This window comes from Lepidochelys kempii, chromosome 4, assembly GCF_965140265.1.
Source record: "Lepidochelys kempii isolate rLepKem1 chromosome 4, rLepKem1.hap2, whole genome shotgun sequence".
In the NCBI taxonomy this organism is placed as follows: Eukaryota; Metazoa; Chordata; order Testudines; family Cheloniidae; genus Lepidochelys; species Lepidochelys kempii.
In genome coordinates this window covers 125,916,830-125,935,939 of record NC_133259.1, presented here as the reverse complement: position 1 = coordinate 125,935,939, position 19,110 = coordinate 125,916,830, and the positions used below count along the sequence as shown (strand labels likewise).

At 38.9% G+C, this 19,110-nt stretch overlaps 1 protein-coding gene across 21 annotated transcripts in view; it reads right to left on the bottom strand.

Annotated features, from left to right (window-relative positions):
- Positions 1-19,110, bottom strand: part of CTBP1 (C-terminal binding protein 1) — a 430,677-nt gene that overhangs the window by 25,685 nt on the left and 385,882 nt on the right. For all 21 annotated transcript variants that reach the window (XM_073342801.1, XM_073342803.1, XM_073342802.1 and 18 more), the window contains 2 exons: positions 12,297-12,441; positions 5,055-5,261 (listed from right to left, as the gene is read on the bottom strand). In XM_073342801.1, coding sequence (XP_073198902.1) covers positions 5,055-5,261; positions 12,297-12,441 — 352 coding nt within the window. The remainder of the gene's footprint in view (positions 1-5,054; positions 5,262-12,296; positions 12,442-19,110) is intronic.

Sequence of the window (19,110 nt, the reverse complement as noted above, 5' to 3'; positions counted from 1 at the left end):
CCAGTTTAAAACTGAAACCTTGGTTGTAATCAACAGAATGTTGGTGTGTAGACTAATATATTAGAGCCTTCAAATGCATGTGTGGAACCTCCCACTGAAATCACCGGGAGCCACGTGTATGTGTTTGAGGGAAGAAACTGGCCAATGATGATTTAACGGGAGAAAAGTTTGCTGTAACTGATGGTCCAGATTTAACCATAATCTCTGTACATGGAACAGACTGCATCATGAATCGGCCACGAGTTTAAGAACGTAAGAGCAGCCATACTGGGTCAGACCAATGATCCATCTAGCCCAGTATTCTGTCTTCTGACAATGTCCACTGCCAAATGCTTCAGAGGAAAGTAATAGAACAGGGTAATTATCAAGTGATCCATCCCATCTGATCCATCCCTAACTTCTGGCAGCCAGAGGTTTAGAGACACCCAGAGCATGGGGTTGTGTCCCAACCATCTTGACTAATAGTGATTGATAGATCTATACTCCATGATCTTATCAAATTCTTTTTCTGAACCCAGTTACAATTTTGGCCTTCAAAACATTCCATGACAAAGAGTTCCACAAGTTGACTGTGCGTTGTGTGAAGAAGTACTTCCTTTTTTTTTTTTTTTAAACCTGTTGCCTATTAATTTCCTTGGGTTTACTTTTGAAATTACTGTCAAACAACACAGCACAACTCTACATCCTGTGACAGCTTTCCTTTCTATCCTGAAAATGTTTCTAATAAATAAATCTAATTTAAGGAAATTACCACAAGGATTAGTTACTAACGAAATGTTGATGTACATTTTGAACAAAATGATAAGTGCAGACAGCATGGGCAACATTCTGTTCCCCCGGCCCTTGTTCACCTCTCTTAAGTATAAGGGGCTAGCAAGAGTGTTATTGAGGGGTGTGGTATTTGCAGTATGCAGATAATACTAACTGTATATTGCCACCTTGTCTGACATGGGCAATGCAACTCAGAACCTCAGACAACATCTAGCTGAGACTGGGGCACTGGTGAAAGCAAGCTGTCTGAAGCTGAATCCAGACAAGACCAAGAGGATGATGGAAAGCAGGAAACAGCCACTGGTAATATCATCCCCTTTGACTGAGGGAGTGCATCTGCTGCTGGTCACCAGGGTTTGCAACTAAGGGGTGATTTCCCAGTTACTGTTAAAGGATAATTGTAGCAGTAACCAGATTGGCTTTCTATTAATCCAAGTACTTCTATGCTCATCTTCAGGAATACCTAAACGCTTTTACCATCTGCAGCTGGCCAGGAGGTTGTGACCTATTCTTTCAGATATAAGCCTGGCTACTATTATCCATGCCTTTGTCACCTCAAGATTAGACTATTTTAACATATTCTATATGGGACTACATCTTAAAACCATTCAGAGACTGAAGCTGATGCAGAATGTAACAGCTCACTTGGGATATCGCATGTGCACACACACAATAATATAGTGTATATTATATGACACTATATATGACTACTCTAGAATCTGTAATGATTGCCAGTTGGTCTCTGGGTAAAGAAATAAGGTAACACAGAAAGCTTGGAATATATGGTATTATTTATGTAGCATTCAAAAGATGCTACACACTTTCTAATGATACAGAGAAACAAAAATCCAGGCCTGAGAAAATTACAGTCTGAACAAACAAGCAGATGAGAGATGGGATGCAAGAGAAGCAAGTGACTGAGCAAAACAGTTTCAGAGTAGCAGCCGTGTTAGTCTGTATTCACAAACAGAAAAGGAGTACTTGTGGCACCTTAGAGACTAACCAATTTATTTGAGCATAAGCTTTCGTGAGCTACAGCTCACTTCATTGGATGCATTCAGTGGAAAATACAGTGGGGAGATTTATATACATAGAGAACATGAAACAATGGGTGTTACCATACACACTGTAACCAGAGTGATCACTTAAGGTGAGCTATTACCAGCAGGAGAGTGGAGAAGGGGAGGGAGAATGGACACAAATCAGACGTCAAGAATTATAACGTTCAAAAACCAGTCGGAGAACACTTCAATCTCTCTGGTCACTCGATTACAGACCAAAAAGTGGCAATACTTCAACAAAAAAACTTCAAAAACAGACTCCAACGAGAGACTGCTGAATTGGAATTAATTTAAACTGGATACAGTTAACTTAGGCTTGAATAGAGACTGGGAGTGGATGGGTCATTACACAAAGTAAAACTATTTCCCCATGTTTATTCCCCCCCCCCCCCCCCACTGTTCCTCAGACTTCTTGTCAACTGCTGGAAATGGCCCACCTTGATCATCACTACAAAAGGTTTTTTCCCCGCCCCCGCTCTCCTGCTGGTAATAGCTCACCTTAAGTGATCACTCTGGTTACAGTGTGTATGGTTACACCCATTGTTTCATGTTCTCTATGTATATAAATCTCCCCACTGTATTTTTCACTGAATGCATCCAATGAAGTGAGCTGTAGCTCACAAAAGCTTATGCTCAAATAAATTGGTTAGTCTCTAAGGTGCCACAAGTACTCCTTTTCTTTGAGGAAAACAGTGTTGATCAGTGAACTTTTTGCTTGTTTTACTTCTCTCATTCTCATTATTACTACAAGCTGAGGAAGGGTGGAGACTGGTTATTAGGCCTTGGGGAAGAAGCGACTTTAAAAGAGGGACATGAAGGATGAGCAGCAGGAGGCTCAGCAAATCAAGTGAGAGTGGAGGTGTCAGAAGTAGGGAATTTGTATGAAAGAAGGCATAGAGAAAAGAGAGTGGGTGAAGGAAATGAAAAGGCCAGTGAGTGATGCAGCTTGGCTAGACCAAAGGGTGTGGAAGTGATTAGTTAGGGCTTTGGAAGGACTGACTATGTGGAGAGCCAAAAGAAGGAGCTAGTCTTAAGAGTTCTTTGGAAGTGAGAATAAGGAAGGGCATTTCTTGTGAAGAAGGCAAGAAGAAGTCAGTGAAAGGATGTTAAGAGACCCCAGACATGGTTAATGTGGCAGACACATTGTATTATCCATAAAGGACAACTTTAGAATGACTGAAGGTTGAGCTAAGATGATGATAGTGGAAATATATTGCAGTGGTTGAGGCCAGGGATGAATATGGACGAAAGTGGCAAAGACATTTTGGAGATGTAGAGAGCAACTTCAGCAGGATTTAGCAATGGCATCAAGGTGACATGGAAGTAGGAGAAGTTGGGACTACTTTATTTTACATGCACAGCATTTTCTATAGCAGCCTTTCATGATTCAGCAGTTGTGATGTCAACACATTTCAGTAATAAACTGAAACAAAACCAAAGAGGAGACAAAATCAACTAGGACTGGAACTGACAGCTATGAAAAGTGGCATCTTCTGCAGAACACAGGGTACCCTAAGGCCAATATGCTGGTGAACAAGATTGCAAATATATTTTAATCTAAAATTAGAGACAGATCACTCTTTCATAGAAATGTAGGGCTGGAAGGAACCTTGGCAGGTCATCAAATCCAGACTCTGCGTTGAGGTAGGACCAAGTAAACTTAGACCATCCCTTGCAGGTGTTTGTCCAACTTGTTTTTTTTAACCCCAATTATGAGGATTCCACAACCTCCTTTAGAAGCCTATTCAAGAACTTAACTATCCTTATAGTTAGACAGATTTTCTTAATATTTAACCTAAATCTACTTTGCAGCAGATTAAGTCACTTACTTCTTGTCCTACCGTCAGTGGACATGGAGAACATAATCAGCGTTCTCTTTATAAAAGCCTGCAACATATTTGAAGACTTATCAGGTCCCGCCTCAATTTTCTTTTCTCAAGACTAAACACACCCTGTTTTTTTAAATCTTTCCTCACAAGTCAGGTTTCCTAAACCTTTTATCATTTTGTTGCTCTCCTCTCCGCAGTTTGTCCACATCCTTCCTAAAGTGTGGTACCCAGAACGGGACACAGTACTCCACCTGGGGCCTCACCAGTGCCAAGCGGAGCAGGATAATTCCTCCCATGTCTTACATACGATGTTTCTGTTAATACCCCTCAATGATATTAGCCTTTGTCGCAACTGCATCACATTGTTGACTCAAATTCAATTTGTGATCTACTAGAACCCCCAGATCCCTTTTCAGCAGTATTACACCTAGCCAGTTATTCCCCATTTTGTAGCTGCATATTTAATTTTTCCTTCCTCGGTGTAGTACTCTGCACTTGTCTTCGATGAATTTCACCTTGTTGATTTCAGACCAATTTTCTAATTTGTCAAGGTCACTTTGAATCCTAATCCTGTCCTCCAAAGAGCTTGCAACCCCTCCGAACTTTGTGTCATTTGCTCATTGTGTCATTTTTATAAGCATACTCTGCACTCCATTATCCAATTCACTAATAAAAATATTTTATGAATCTTGAGGGACCCTTTCTGGTACGTTAAAAACAACAGTAGGAGGGAAAAATATGGGAAAAGTAGAAATGGTGAAATAAGCATTGAACAGCAAGTTAAATAGGATTATGCAATGTAAAACAGCACCAAATAAGGCTAATCTGATATTGGACTAATTAGTCAAGGGCCTCTATGATGGAACAGGGAAGTGATACTCCCTCTTTATATGATTCTGCAGCACCTGTGTGTCTAATTCTCAGAAAGATGTAGAGAAATTCAGGGTAGAACAACAACAAAATTAGATAAGTTGTTGGATGGACTGACTGGGTAGAAATATTAAGCGATGATTTAGGAAGGGGAACAAGGTAACTACCTATAAATATTTGAGAGTTATAAACACCAAGGATGGAGAAGTACTATTCACCATGATACAATGGAGTGTAATTAGAAGTAATGGGATGAAATTAAGAAGAGAAAGATTAAAACTATCAGGAGAAAACTATTAGATTTTGAAGTAGTCTTCTAAGGTAAATAGAGAAAGCCCCATCAGTTGGGGACATTTGTATTTAGCACGGGTATTGCTTATTCAGCATACAAGCTTGGACAAAGCAAATATGATCTAAGCACTGCAGGGGATGGCTTCCATGACTCTTCCATTTTCAATTTCCATAATTCTATCACAATGGGTAAAAAAACTGAAAACCAATTGTCTACTCAGAGTCAACATACCTAATCCAATAATGCCCAAGGTCTCCCCTCTAATCCTGGCAGCTCCAGAAGCAACTTCCCGAATCTGCTCAACACTCTGTACTCTTGTGCCTTCTCGCAAGGCCTGGTGAAGCCAAGTGGTTCGCCTGTAAAGGTTCAGGATGTGGCACATTGTAGAATCTGCTGTCTCTTCTACTGATGCAGCTGGCACATTACATACTGCGATTCCTGAAAGAAAAAGAAGATTATACATTTACTGAATATGTCACACACTCTTTTTTCCCCTCACTCAAAAGTCACCCTAGAAGTTAACGAGTAAATTATTCTAGAGTCAAGGATATTGTAGATTTAATTTTACAATCCACAGATATTTTCACATGCTGTTTGTATAAACATCAGAGTTCATGGCTTGAATGACAGTGGCAGGACTTCAATATGTTTTAAACTTCACAGGAGTAATGCACGAAAAAAATTCCAAAAGGAAAGTTACAGAAGAGATATTGTCTGGTAGTTCAGGCCCCAAAACCACTATTAATAGAAACATATTTATGACATTTCAAAAGTTTTCACAAAAACAAAAATTCTTTGAATGTAAACATCTCTGTGCAAACAGTGGAGCATCTGGCTAATGCATGCCAGAACGCAAGTGCAGCTTTGTAATCTATTTCCATTATCAAAGCTATTTGTTAAATGTATGATTTTTAATATTTTTTTTAAGGAGGCTAGTTAAATGGAAATTAAAAGGAACAGTTCCAAAAGTGAAATGCTTGCAAGCTGCAGGGAAACTTTGTAAAAACACCATAATAGAAACTCAACTAAATGAACACCCCAAATTAAAAGATTGCAAGGGGACTAAAAAAACTGTCACCATGGATAAACAACAGAGTAAATGAAGTGATCAGAGGCAAAAAGACATCCTTTAAAATGGGAAGTGAAATTCTACTGAGGAAAATAGAAGGAAGCATAAACCTCTGGCAAGTCAAGTGTAGAAGTATAATTAGGCAGGGCAAAAAACAATCTGAAGAGCAACTATCCAAAGTCTCAAAAACTAACAGCAATTTTTTTTTAAAGCACAACAGAAGCAGGAATCTTGCCAATGAATCAATGGGGCCACTGGATGATCAAGGTGCTAAAGGAGCACTCAAAGTAAATATGGCTGTTGCGGAGAAGCTAAATGAATTCTTTGCATTAGTCTTCACTGCAGAAGATGTGAGGAAGATTTCCACACCTGAGCCATTCATTTTAGGTGACAAATCTGAGGAACTGTCCCAGACTGAGGTGTCATTAGAGGTGGTTTTGGAACAAATTGATAAATTAAACAGCAATAAGTCACCAGGACCAGACGATATTCACCCAAGAGTTTTGAAGGAACTCAAATACGAAACTATTAACTAACTAACTGTGGTATGTAAATCAGCTTCTGTACCAGATGACTGGAGGATATCTAATGTGACACCAATTTTTTTAAAAAGGCTCCAGAAGCAATCCTGGCAATTACAGGCTGGTAAGTCTAACTTCAGTACCTTGCAAATTGGTTGACTCTATATTGTAAACAACAGAATTATTGGACAAATAGATGAACACGATTTCCTGGGGAAAAGTCAACATGGCTTTTGTAACGGGAAATCACATCTCACCGATTTATAAAAATTCTTTGAGGGTATCAACAAACATGTGGACAAAGGTGATCCAGTTGATATAGTGTACTTGGACTTTCAGAAAGCTTTTGACATGGTCCCTCATCAAAGGCTTTTAAGCAAAGTAAGCTGTCATGGGATAAGAGGGAAGATCTTCTCAAGGGTCAGTAACTGGTTAAAAAAAAAAAAGGTAGGAAAAAAGGGAGAAATACATGTTCAGTTTTCGGAATGGAGAGAGAGGTAAATAGTGGTGTCCCCCAGGGATCTGTACTGGGACCAGCGATGTTCAATATATTCATCAATGAGCTGGAAAAAGGGGTAAACAGTGAGGTAGCAAAATTTGCAGACAATAAAAACTACTCAAGCAAGTTAAGTCCAAAGCAGATTGCAAAGAGTTACAAATGGATCTCACAAAACTGGGTGACTGGTAACAAAATGGCAGAAGAAATTCAGTGTTGATAAATGCAAAATAATGCATATTGGAAAACATAATCCCAACTATACATAGAAAATGATAGGGTCTAATTTAGCTGACCCTAAAAAAAAAAAAAAAAGAAGAAGATTTTTGAGTCATTGTGGATAGTTTTCTGAAAACGTCCTCTCAATAGGTGGTGGCAGTCCAAAAAAGCTAACAGAATGTTAGGAACCATTAGGAAAAGGATAGATAAAACAGAAAATATCACAATACCACTATATAAATCCATGGTATGCCCAAACTTGGAATACTTCATGCAGTTTTATGAGGAGAGATTAAAAAGACTGGGACTTTTTCAACTTGGACAAGAGACAACTAAGATGGGCTATGATAGAGGCCTATAAAGTTGTGAACGGTGAGGAGAAAGCAAATAAGGAAATGCTATTTATTCCTTCACATAACAAAAATGAGGGGTCAACCCATGAAATTAATAGGCAGCAGGTTTAAAACAAATAAAGGAAGTACTTCTTCACACAACGCACAATCAACCTGTGAACTAATTGCTAGTGGATGTTGTGAACGCCAAAACTATAATGGGGTTCAAAAAAGAATTAGATACATTCATGGAGGATAGGTGCATTAACAGCTATTTGCCACGTTGGTCACAGATGCAACCCCATGCTCTGGGTGTTCCTAGCCTCTCATTGCCAGAAGCTGGGAATGGGTGACAGGGGATGGATCATCTGATGATTACCTGTTCTGTTCATTCCCTCTGGGGCACCTCGTAGTGCCCACTGTTGGAAGACAGGATATTGGGCTAGGTGGACCATTGGTCTGACCCATTATGACCATTCTTATGTTCTTTTCATACTGAGAAATCCATACTAAGGCCTGATCTTACAAATAGTTATGCCCATGAGTAGTCTCATTAAGCTCAATGGGACTAATGCACGTATTAGTGTATGGAAAACCAGGACTATATGTTTACTTATGGCTTCTCAATATATTTTTGCTGGAGATATTTTATTAGCTATATAATGTGCTCTGTGTTTATATTAGCCAAGGAAAAGTCAAGACTTGTGCCTTGCACTGGCAACAAAAGAAGTGAGGTTTGTGCTGGTTCTTAGAGTTAAACCGCATTAGTTAGAATCATAGAAGGTTAGGGTTGGAAGAGACCTCAGGTGGTCATCTAGTCCAACCCCCTGCTCAAAGCAGGACCAACTCCTACTAAATCATCCCAGCCAGGGCTTTGTCAAGCCCTTTTATACAAGAAAGCTCTGTTTATATAAACTAATGATGATCTCAAACTGTTTTCGAAATATTAGTGAACGCTCGCCAGGCCCCCCTGGGGCAGGTATGATTATATCCACTTCATACATGGGTAAAGTGAGAGAGAGCTTAAAAATGGCTTGCTCAAGATTGCACAACTAGTCAGTAGAATTGCTGTGAACAGAAACAGAAGCCCTGACCCGCAGCCCCCAAGCTAACCAGTAAAGACACACCCTACCTAAATCTTCATATTGAGGTGTTGAGTCTGCTCCTACAAGGTGTTTGAAGATAATAGGAGTTTATGGTGCTAAGCACCTGACAATAGCTGGTCTGTAGTGAGCAAGGCATGGAGGCAAGAAGGTGAGAGAAAGTAATAGAGAAAATCATGCTAACTTCAACAGAAGTTGGATTGGGCACCAGAGATTGAATCCAAAATCTTTGTAGTGAATGGCAGTTATTCCCAAAAATGGAATAGACCCCAGGTGAGTTGGCTTTGCCACTATGGACACGTTTGCCACCTTGCAGTAGTTTTCTGAACAATAATTTCCTTGCAGTACTCAATATATGCTTCACAGTTAAGAAAACCCTTTTTTCTGAAATAACCCTAGCGAATGTTGTTGTTGTTTACTTTAAAAAGCTTTTGTCCTGCTTAAATGTTGCCTCTTCTCAGTTCCATGTACTGTCTGCTCCCTCTCTATTTACCAGCTCTGACTCCTGACAAAGTTTGTGTTCAGACTGCTGATGATTCCTGTCATACCTTTTAATGGAGATGAATATGTACTTTTTTCTTCATCAACTAGTAGGGCATTTTTCACTGTGGATATTTGTACATAAATAAAAATTAAATAAGCTGCTTCAGCTAACAAAGGAGGCAGCTGACCATTCACTTTGGCCTGAGAGAATAACGACAACCTAGCTTTAATATTATGAACTTCACATCTTATGAAGCAAGAGAGACAGAACAGTATTCTCTTCAATAATAGGAACAATGTCAGTAATTTGATAAATTATCATCTCAAACCTATTTATCTACAGTGTGAATCCAAATTTCTTTATTCTGCTGGCTTGCACCTTTATTGACTTTTGAGATCAATAAAAAAATCGATATAGGGAGGCTGCATAACTATTTTTCTTTGCTGTGCGGAATCATCTGCTGAGTCACTGCTCTTAGATTTACTAAGATAAAACAGCTTCCTTTGCTGGCATATCATTCTTGGCATCCTATTAGCATGAACTGTAGTATGAATCCCAACATTGTAAAAGAAAAAAGAAAGAGGCAAAATGAGTATCCTTGTTTAACTGGAGGGTAAAATTATGTTAAACCTATCATATTAAATGGCTGTATTTGGTTATACAAGAAAGAAGTGCCATTTTCATGGAACAAAAATACAAATTGCATGGGACAATATTAAAAGTCATAAACACATATTTTAATTCCCAGCATCTACCAAACGCTGCTTTCTACAGAGTTAGAAATGTTTCATTACATGTCTGGAGAAAGAAACAAGGAATTTCCACTCACCTTGCAGCTTGTTGGAGCTTTTCTTGCTCATCGTATAGTTGTCCCTAGAAGACTGTAGGGAGAAGGGTCACGTAACCTTTCACCTACGTTCTAGAGCTTCTTTTTCCCTTCTCCCACCTCTAAATAGTTTACTACATATAGGCAGCTGAAATAAGGAGCTTGCCCTGCGGGGTTATCCACTTGCAGCAGCAGGAGGAGGACAAGAACAAGGAGAAAGTGGACAAGCACAAGACTTACCATAGAGGGAAAAGGGTATGGCCTTCCCACTTACTGAGAAAACAGCACTATATTATTAGGGAGGGAGGGGGGCAGAATAGCTTCTGTGATTTCTTCTACACACCTTTTCCCCCCCACTGATCTCAGTGGTCTGGTCCACACACACACACCCCCTTAGAGAGCCCAAGAATAGTTGGCTTCACCCAAAGCCCCAGCCCTATTTGCCTTCTATAGGCTCATTCCTACCTCCCTGATTACATCCTCATCTCTCAGGTTTTTCTCAGCACATAAGCAGCAACTCACAAGTTTGTGGAAAAAGTCAGATTTTCAGGTTTTTGCATGGGAAACTCCTGGTTCCACATTTTTTGTGAAATACACATCAACCAAAAATGACAGCATGAAAAGAATGCAGCTGTAACCGTATCTACAAAAATATTTGTTTCTAAAGTGAAAAAATTCTCATGTGATTTCCACTAAGTAGGCTTCTGATAAAATACCTGGCTTCTTCTGAACATTGTTGCTACTACCACAAAACCTACTTCCACAGCACATTTCATCAGCAGATGAAAGTGTTTTACAAACAATAATTAACTCTCACATCACCTCTATCTATGAGGTATGTATTATTTATACCAGTTCTGCAGAGGGGAAACTGGGTGACAGGTAGGTTAAGTGATTTTGCAAGTAATGGTAAGTCAGTGGTTGAATCCCAGTCACTAGCTCTAGCCAGATGGAGCTTAAAAATAAAATCAGACTTTCAACTTTCATCCAGATTTTACTAACTAAAAAGCAAAACCGACAGTTATTTCATTGGGAGGGGACAATTTTATTCATTAAAGATAGGCAAGGATCAATACTTTGGATCCTAATTGTCCAGCTTAAATGAGTCTAATCAAAGCCTCAGACTTGAATGCTCAGAAATGTTGCCATTTAGCATTTAGATCTGAATCAAAACGTTCCCAAAGTCTGGGATGTTCAAGTTTGGACAGCTATGAGGTAGGTTTGAGTTGTGAACTTGTAACCCAGCAAGGATACCTGCCTGTATGTACAGATCATATTCTTGCCTGGAGTCCCATTTGCTTCAGTAGGATTCTGCACAAGTGGAACCTTCTGCAGGACTGGGTCTTAATTCTGAGACCAGAGTTAGGGTTTGGACCTGGTATTTTGCTTCAGGCCCACCTCTATGATGTAAGTTTACAAATGAACATGTCTGCGTTCATCACAATGAATGTGTCTAACCTTATTAATGTAAACTGGAGTTCAAGGTATGCACCAAAGGGAGAACAGTCCCCTAAACATCTTCAGATCTAACCTGCTCCTGAGGCATTTGTCACACTAGAAAAAAATCTATTTTAACTAACGTGTAAAAAATAGAAGCTAAGGAAACTGGTGTTGGGTGACTCACCCTTATTTACTAATAAACAACTCAGTACTACAACCACTCACTACTTCAGTGGGACGGACACTGCAATAAGTACTACACTAGGTAGTAAATGTTTGCAGGACTTAGTCAAAAGTGACAGGAAGAAAATCTTCAGGTAATTTGTTCCCAGTTTATTCAGAAAAACTGAAGAAATAAACTGGAAACTTGTACTTTGAGAATACAGCTTTGTTTTTGACTGTTGTGAAGCAAACAACAGTTCAAACCAGATTGCAGCTTTTGAATAATAGGAGAGTGAAGATCCTCTCCCCAAAATTCTCCAGCGGTTTAGTTTATTTTTCATGTAATTACAATTGATTCTTTGATAAAACTGATGTGCCTGATTTGTCTACCAGGAAAAGCTTCTGAACTAGATCTTACAGTCCAAACACAGGTGCTAGGGCTATTTGTTTATTTTCAAAACAAAATAGTATGCCATAATACTGACAGAATTATACACTGTAACTGGATTACAGTCTGTAGCAATTTAAATAAACAGACAGAAAGTCTCCTGTTTACTGTTTTAAAAAAAGTCTGCTCTTAGTCTTGAAATGTTTCTTGAATGGACAGACTGCCATACTGTCACAAATCCATTATCAGTTAATTAACTAATGTTAATATCACCATAATGATTTTTGAACACTCTGATGAGAAAATTATACAGTTTATATATTATGTTAGCACAAATTATACAGCAAATGTTGATGCAAAGACTTAGATGCTATCACATTTCTGGAGGCAACTATAACATGTTCAAATAAAACAGCGTCTTTAATAATCATACCTAAATCCCCAGCAGATTTGATGTCAATGTTATCAAAACCACTGCCAATTCGGACAATTATTCGAAGTGCTTTGAATTTCTCCAGGTCTTCTCGTGTTAAAGTGATAGTGTGATACATCAGTGCACCCACTGCTTCATTTAGTACCTAGAATTTAAAAAAAAATAAAAAAAAAAGAACAAACCTTGCTTTATGTAATCTGATTTTTTCCCCTTTTCATTGCATTTGGGTTTCATCATGTATTAAAATTTTGCAGGTCTGAAGGACTCTGTAATAATTACAAAAAATCATTTTTAAAAACTTTTCTCCAAATATTTTCAAGCATCTTGGTAAGCCATGTCTTTTTTCACTATAAAATTCAGAGAACAAAACACAGGCCTGATCCTGCAAAAGGATATGCTCATTAGGAGTCCTTGTGATTTTGATGGTACAAGTACTTTCAGGATCGCAAATCAATACCTGTGCACAGTTTAAAGCCTCGAAGGCACAGGTTGGACACCACTGCATTATATCTGGGCCCATTTAGGCTATTGAATGGCACTTGGAAGAGATTGGCTGGGGAGCTGGGAAACAGTTTGAGACATTTTTTACGGAACATGTGGCCCTTTGTTTAAAACAGTGATCTCTGTGTGTGTGTGTGCACATATTTATTTATCAGCCACATGGTAGTAGCATCAATGAAACAAATAGGTGTGCAAGTGACTAATCTTTTTATATTTTATTTTTAAAGTTCAGGACTCTCCTAGAGCTACGGACGACTTGGCAGGATGGTGATCTCCAGTTACTGTATATTATTTCACACTAACTTACTTTCTTGATGATGTTAGAACTCTATGCACCTAGTATACCATATGATTAAAATAAACCATTAAAAATCATGGTTAAGGAGGAAAATATTGAGCTCTCAAAAAGCAAACTGGAGAATTCCATATTTAGACAAAGAACTCCTGTGCTAATGTAAGTTATTAAAATTATTCATGGTTGTTGGATTTCACCTGAATAAAGCTCATCTGAAGTGCATTACAAACCGTATTGTTATTAATGGAAAAAGACTACTTACTAAGGAAGGCTCTTATGCTTTGAAAATACATGTAGAAAATACATTTAATGAAGGAGCTCACACATTACTGAAGTTACTTACGTTCATATAAAGAAGGCTAAAAGGTTGCAAATTGCACTAAAAATGAAGACATGTTTTTTCTACTTTTATATATAAAATATGCAAAAGATGAAATTATAATACAAAATAAATACAGAAGGCTTTAACAAAAAAACCAAAAACAACATTTAGAAAAATCAAACATGCTGCATACAGCTGACTAACTTAACTAGAGCATGTCTGCTCACATATCTGTAAAGTACCATGGGGACTATGGTGATTAGTGCCTTAGAAATAGATTAGTATAGCACAGCATACTATAGTATAAAGTATGTTCTGACTGTTTTTCAGCATTTCCTGTAAAGAGGTTTGTGTATGCTGTAATGTTCAGCTAAAGAAAATGAAGCTTATTCTAGGTACCGTAACATGCAGCACTAATAGTCAAAGACAAGCTGATGTAATTTTATTACAAAACCATCAGCTAGTGTCAATTTCAGTAAGATATATAAGATAGAAAACTGGAATTTCACATCAGCTCAAATGTGGCAGTATTTTCTCACTCTTGCTCTCTAACATGGGCTTTTTTTTAACTCCGTAAACTAGAAATGTATAAAAATAGCACAGTTCCAGAAATGAAAGTGAATTAAAAAAAATGAAATGGCTCAAATGGTACCAATTAAGTATATGTCCATCTGCAGTCATTCTTGCGTCCACCAGATATTTTATCCTGCCATTGTGCTTTTTCTAATAAAAGGTCAGCATAGGACCTTCTGTTACCTGGCCTCTATTATAAGTCAGTATCTATTTATTTATTTCCCTTTCGTGGCTGACAAACCAATTTACGTCCATTAGATGCTGTAGCAAACCGCCTGCTTCAAAGTCATTGGGACATTCCTCTTTGCTCTGGCTCATACAGTTTGCTAACGGAACTGGGCAGCCAGGTCTTTCAACTCCTCCTACTTTTCCCCATAATGACTGCACCAGTTTCAAAATGTGTTAAGTCCTCACAGGCCTTAACAGATTCTGTGCCACAGATGTGGTGGACATGTATGTTTTACAGAGCTTTTCAAATATTAACTTGAGTGCTGACTACGTAAGGCTACAATTCCTCTTAGTTTTCCTAATTATTTGTAGTTATATTTTAGCATTGAACTATCACAACCATTCTGGGTATCATCAGCTGTTCACCACCATAAGAGCTTTAGTTTGTAATTTTTTGGGGGGTGATAACTCTTAATGCTTCCCATTTATACAAAAAGCGAACAGTCTTAGCATAATGTGCTAAAAGCCTCAAATAACCAGGTTGGAAGCAGCACTCAGGACGTAACATAAACTTCAACCCTTATTTTTCTTTTTCTGGTGATCATATATTGCTGGATTCTGTTCAGACACCTGATTCAAACCTCATTTTAGTCAGCAGAAAGATTCCCATTGGCTTCAATGGGCTTTGGATCAGACCCAGCGTACAGAGAATACAGTCAGCAAGGGCTCAGCAGCACCCCCACATGGAGCTGGTCTGCAGCTGTAGCAGAAAGTCACCCTCTGACTCTCTAGCCCTTAAAGGGGCACACACCTTTTCCAGAAAACAGCCCCCACCCACCACTTAATGTGCGGTGAGGTCACTCTGCTGGCCATTACAGTTGCTTTACATGATTTAAAGGAGGTATTCTTTAAAGGAGCAGAAACAGGGTATGTGTGTGGGGGGGGAGGGGGGAGGGGTGTTTGGGGCTCCTATGACTGGTGCGGCAGGGAGCCAACACCACCCTTTATATTCCCCCTTAATCCTCATCCCCCTTAACTGGGGGAGGGAGGCAGGGAAGGGGGATAGGTTCTTCAGGTTGGCTGGGGACCAAGATGGGAAAGGGGGATAGCTGGCAGAAGCCCTTTGGGCGTCTATTGAAATGATTATGGAGTTACCTGCACTGTACACTTTTATCTGCTGGGTACTTCCAGATATTTAAGAATAAAGTTGCGACCTAATTAAACCACATCCAGTGTCTGGACAATGGTGCAATAGCTCTGAATAAAATTAACATTCCAAAAACTATCAAGAAGCACTACCCATGCAAGCAGGACCTGATCGATCACCAGAAAAACCTGTTAGTTCGTGTTGCCTTTTTATGGTTTCAGTTTTCCAATAAAAAACTAACATCTGAATGTTGATCTCAAATATAGATCTCTGCAGTGTCTTTCACTGCCAATAATGCACTTGCCCAATGATATAACTTTATGCTGTAAGGATCCAAACTAATGCTCACTGACTTCTGTTGATTAGTGGCACTAACTCAGGCCCTAAAAACTGTGACACTTAATGCAAACTATATGCACATGTATACACCCCTCACAACACACATTATGTTATATATAACATTAAAAGAAAACCTGCCTTTATGCTCTCATGTTTACAATATAGTAAAGACTTAAACTTTCTGTTTCTATGGCAGCTTTTTTTTTTTAAAACAAAAAACCACCAAAACAGTTTGCCTAAATTAAACCACTACTTCAATCCCAGAACTACTTGACAGTACATGCAACTGCTTTATCACTGTAGTCAATCTTAGATCAGTCTCTTAGTACACTTTTCTCTTCGTACATTTTATCGTGTTTAAAATAAAGAAAAAAAAAGCCCTCAGTTTTTAAGGAAAGTTCTTTTCAGACTACATAGTTTCTATGCATGGATTCACTTGTGTTTTCTATTAATAAATCTAGAATTATTTAACATTTAAACTCAATCTATTAGAAATGCAAGCTGGATTGAAACCATCTTCACTGGAAGATTCATTATGCCATGAATGTCACTGACAGTAACATATCAACACAATGAGCATGGTCTTAAAAATATTTAAAAAAACAAACAGAGATGCAAAAAAGAGAAATCATCATAATAATCACCAGCATTTTTGAAGCACTAGTGATCCATTGCAAGTATGGTACTGAAAGGAGCAGTGAGATGCTTGCTGATAACTAACTATATTACAGACTCCAAGCTGTCTGCAAGATTGATATACTGCTTCTTGGGCATGGCAGCACTTTAAGAGTTTTGACTTTTTACACTGGCAGCCTGCCCTGATGCACAGTGTTTCACAAGATCTGCAATGTTAGCACATGTAAATGTGACTGTGGCTGGAATTTAGGGGTGACTTGCTGTTGGGATACACCACCTAACACCTTTTTGTCTAATCTGACTAGATTTACTAAACTTTTCTATAATTGTTAAAAATCTTTCATTAGGGGCCTGAGCCAAAGCCCAACTAAGTTAATTCAAAGGCTCTCATGAACTTCAGTGGGCTTTGGATCAGATCCAAGCTGAAAATTCACCCAGCAATATTGGGGAAGATCCCCAATACTGTACAGCAAAAAGGCTGACTCCAAGCCTTCCCTGTGGGTTGGAGGGTGGTTTCCAACACTCTAAGCTATTTTCTCACCCTTAAGGTGCCAAAAGGCTCATTTCCCCTTGAGGGACTAACACAAAACTTTTAAACATGTCATGTTTCAAAATAAATCCACTCTTCCTTCTCCATTTTTAAAAATCATTATGCTTTCCTTGTTTGCTAATTTCTAAAGTATTTATGGCTCAAAGAAGGGCCAGCTACCACTCAGCTCATATTCTTCTAGTTTCTAATCCTGCAGTAAAATTATACTACAGTATCTGTGATATTAAAGTAAACAACAATGATGTTACAAATGCAAGATTATGGCTTCAAAAAGAAGAAGCTAGCGGTGGAGTAAAATGCTTTTATTCATACACAAATATAAGATAAAGAGCATATCAAAGAAAAATCATGGAGCAGGTACTCAAGAAATACATTTTGAAGCACTTGGAGGAAAGGAAGGTGATCAGGAACAGTCAACATGGATTCACCAAGAGCAAGTCATGCCTGACCAACCTGATTGCCTTCTATGATGAGATAACTAATGGCTCTGTGAATGTGGGGAAAGCAGTGGCATGATATACCTTGACTTTACCAAAGCTTTTGATACAGTCTCCCAAAGTATTCTTGCCAGCAAGTTAAAGAAGTATGGATTGGATGAATGGACTATAAGGTGGACAGAAAGCTGGCTAGATTGTCAGGATCAACAGCTCTATGTCTAGTTAGCAGCCGGTATCAAGTGGAGTGCCCCAGGGGTCGGTCCTAGGGCTGGTTTTGTTCAACATCTTCATTAATGATCTTGATGATGGGATGGATTTCACCCTCTGAAAGTTCATGTATGGCACCAAGGAGGGCTGGGAGGTGTGGGGGGAGAGAGACGAAGTAGATACCCTGGAGGGTAGGGATAGGGTCCAGATTTGACCTAGACAAATTGGAGGATTGAGTCAAAAGAAATCTGATGAGGTTCAACAAGGAAAAGTGAAGAGTTCTGTACTTAGGACGGAAGAATCCCATGCAGCGCTACAGGCTGGGGACCGACTGGCTAAGCGGCAGTTCTGCGGAAAAGGGCCTGGGAAGTACATTGGATAAGAAGCTGGATATGAGTCAACAGTGTGCCCTTGTTGCCAAGAAGGCTAACTGCATATCTGGGCTGCATTAGTAGGAGCATTGCCAGCAGATTGAGGGAAGTGATTATTCCCCTCTATTCAGCACTGGTGAGGTCACACCTAGAGTTCTGCATCCAGTTTTGGGCCTTCCACTACAGAAAGGATGTGGACAAATTGGAGAGAGTCCAGCGGAGGCCAAAGAAAATGATCGGTGGGTGGGGGGTGGAGGACATGACTTATGAGGAGAGGCTGAGGGAACTGGGCTTATTTAGTCTGCAAAAGAGAAGAGTGAGGGGAGATTTGATAGCAGCCTTCAACTACCTGAAGGGGGTTCCAAAGGAGATGGAGGTCGGCTGTTCTCAGTGGTTGCAGATGACAGAAAAAGGAGCAATAGTCTCAAGCTGCAGTGGGGGAGGTCTAGATTGGATATTAGTAAAAATTATTTCACTAGGAGGAGGAGGAAGCACTGGAATGGGTTACTTAGGGAGGTGGCAGAATCTCCATCTTTAGAGGTTTTTAAGGCCTAGCTTGACAAAGCCCTGGCTAGGATGATTTAGTTTGCGTTGGTCCTGCTTTGAGCAGGGGATTGGACTAGATGACCTCCTGAGGTCTCCACCAACCCTAGTCTTCTATGATTCTTTGACACAGTAGAATAATATTCACATCTATTTTTTATTGTATATTTTTGAAATGTTTGCTCCACAATGAAAGCTCTCCCTTAGGATAATTTTAGCTCAACTTATAATAAGAAACCTTGTTTTTTAAAATTTCTACATTGAAAATAATCATTACATATTTCTGAGTCCTATAAAAATGGAATTCAACTGAATGTTAACCTTTTAAACTTCTTGAGTTTTTACATTAAACCAGAAATATGGAAATGTAACATTTTTTGTAAGTGACTTTATTTTGTGCTTTTGACTGGAGCAATGAGATGCAACAGTTGCTTTCCAACTGAATTCAGTAGGATTTTGATGCTTGGATTGTATGCTACGTGACATAATAAAAGTCTCCTTTCCAAGACAGCATACAACTCTTTTTAACTTTATTGTTAATTATGTGCATACATTATAAGGAAAATCAGAGGCGATTTGGTTATTTAATTTTCAGCACAGCAGTCCACTTACTCAAAAAATCCAATATTTAGTAGCCTATCTAGGTAGCAAGACATATGATAATGCATAGTTAAAAGAAAGTGAGGAAGTTCAGTTTGAACTGAAACCTGAACCCCAGTCCAGAA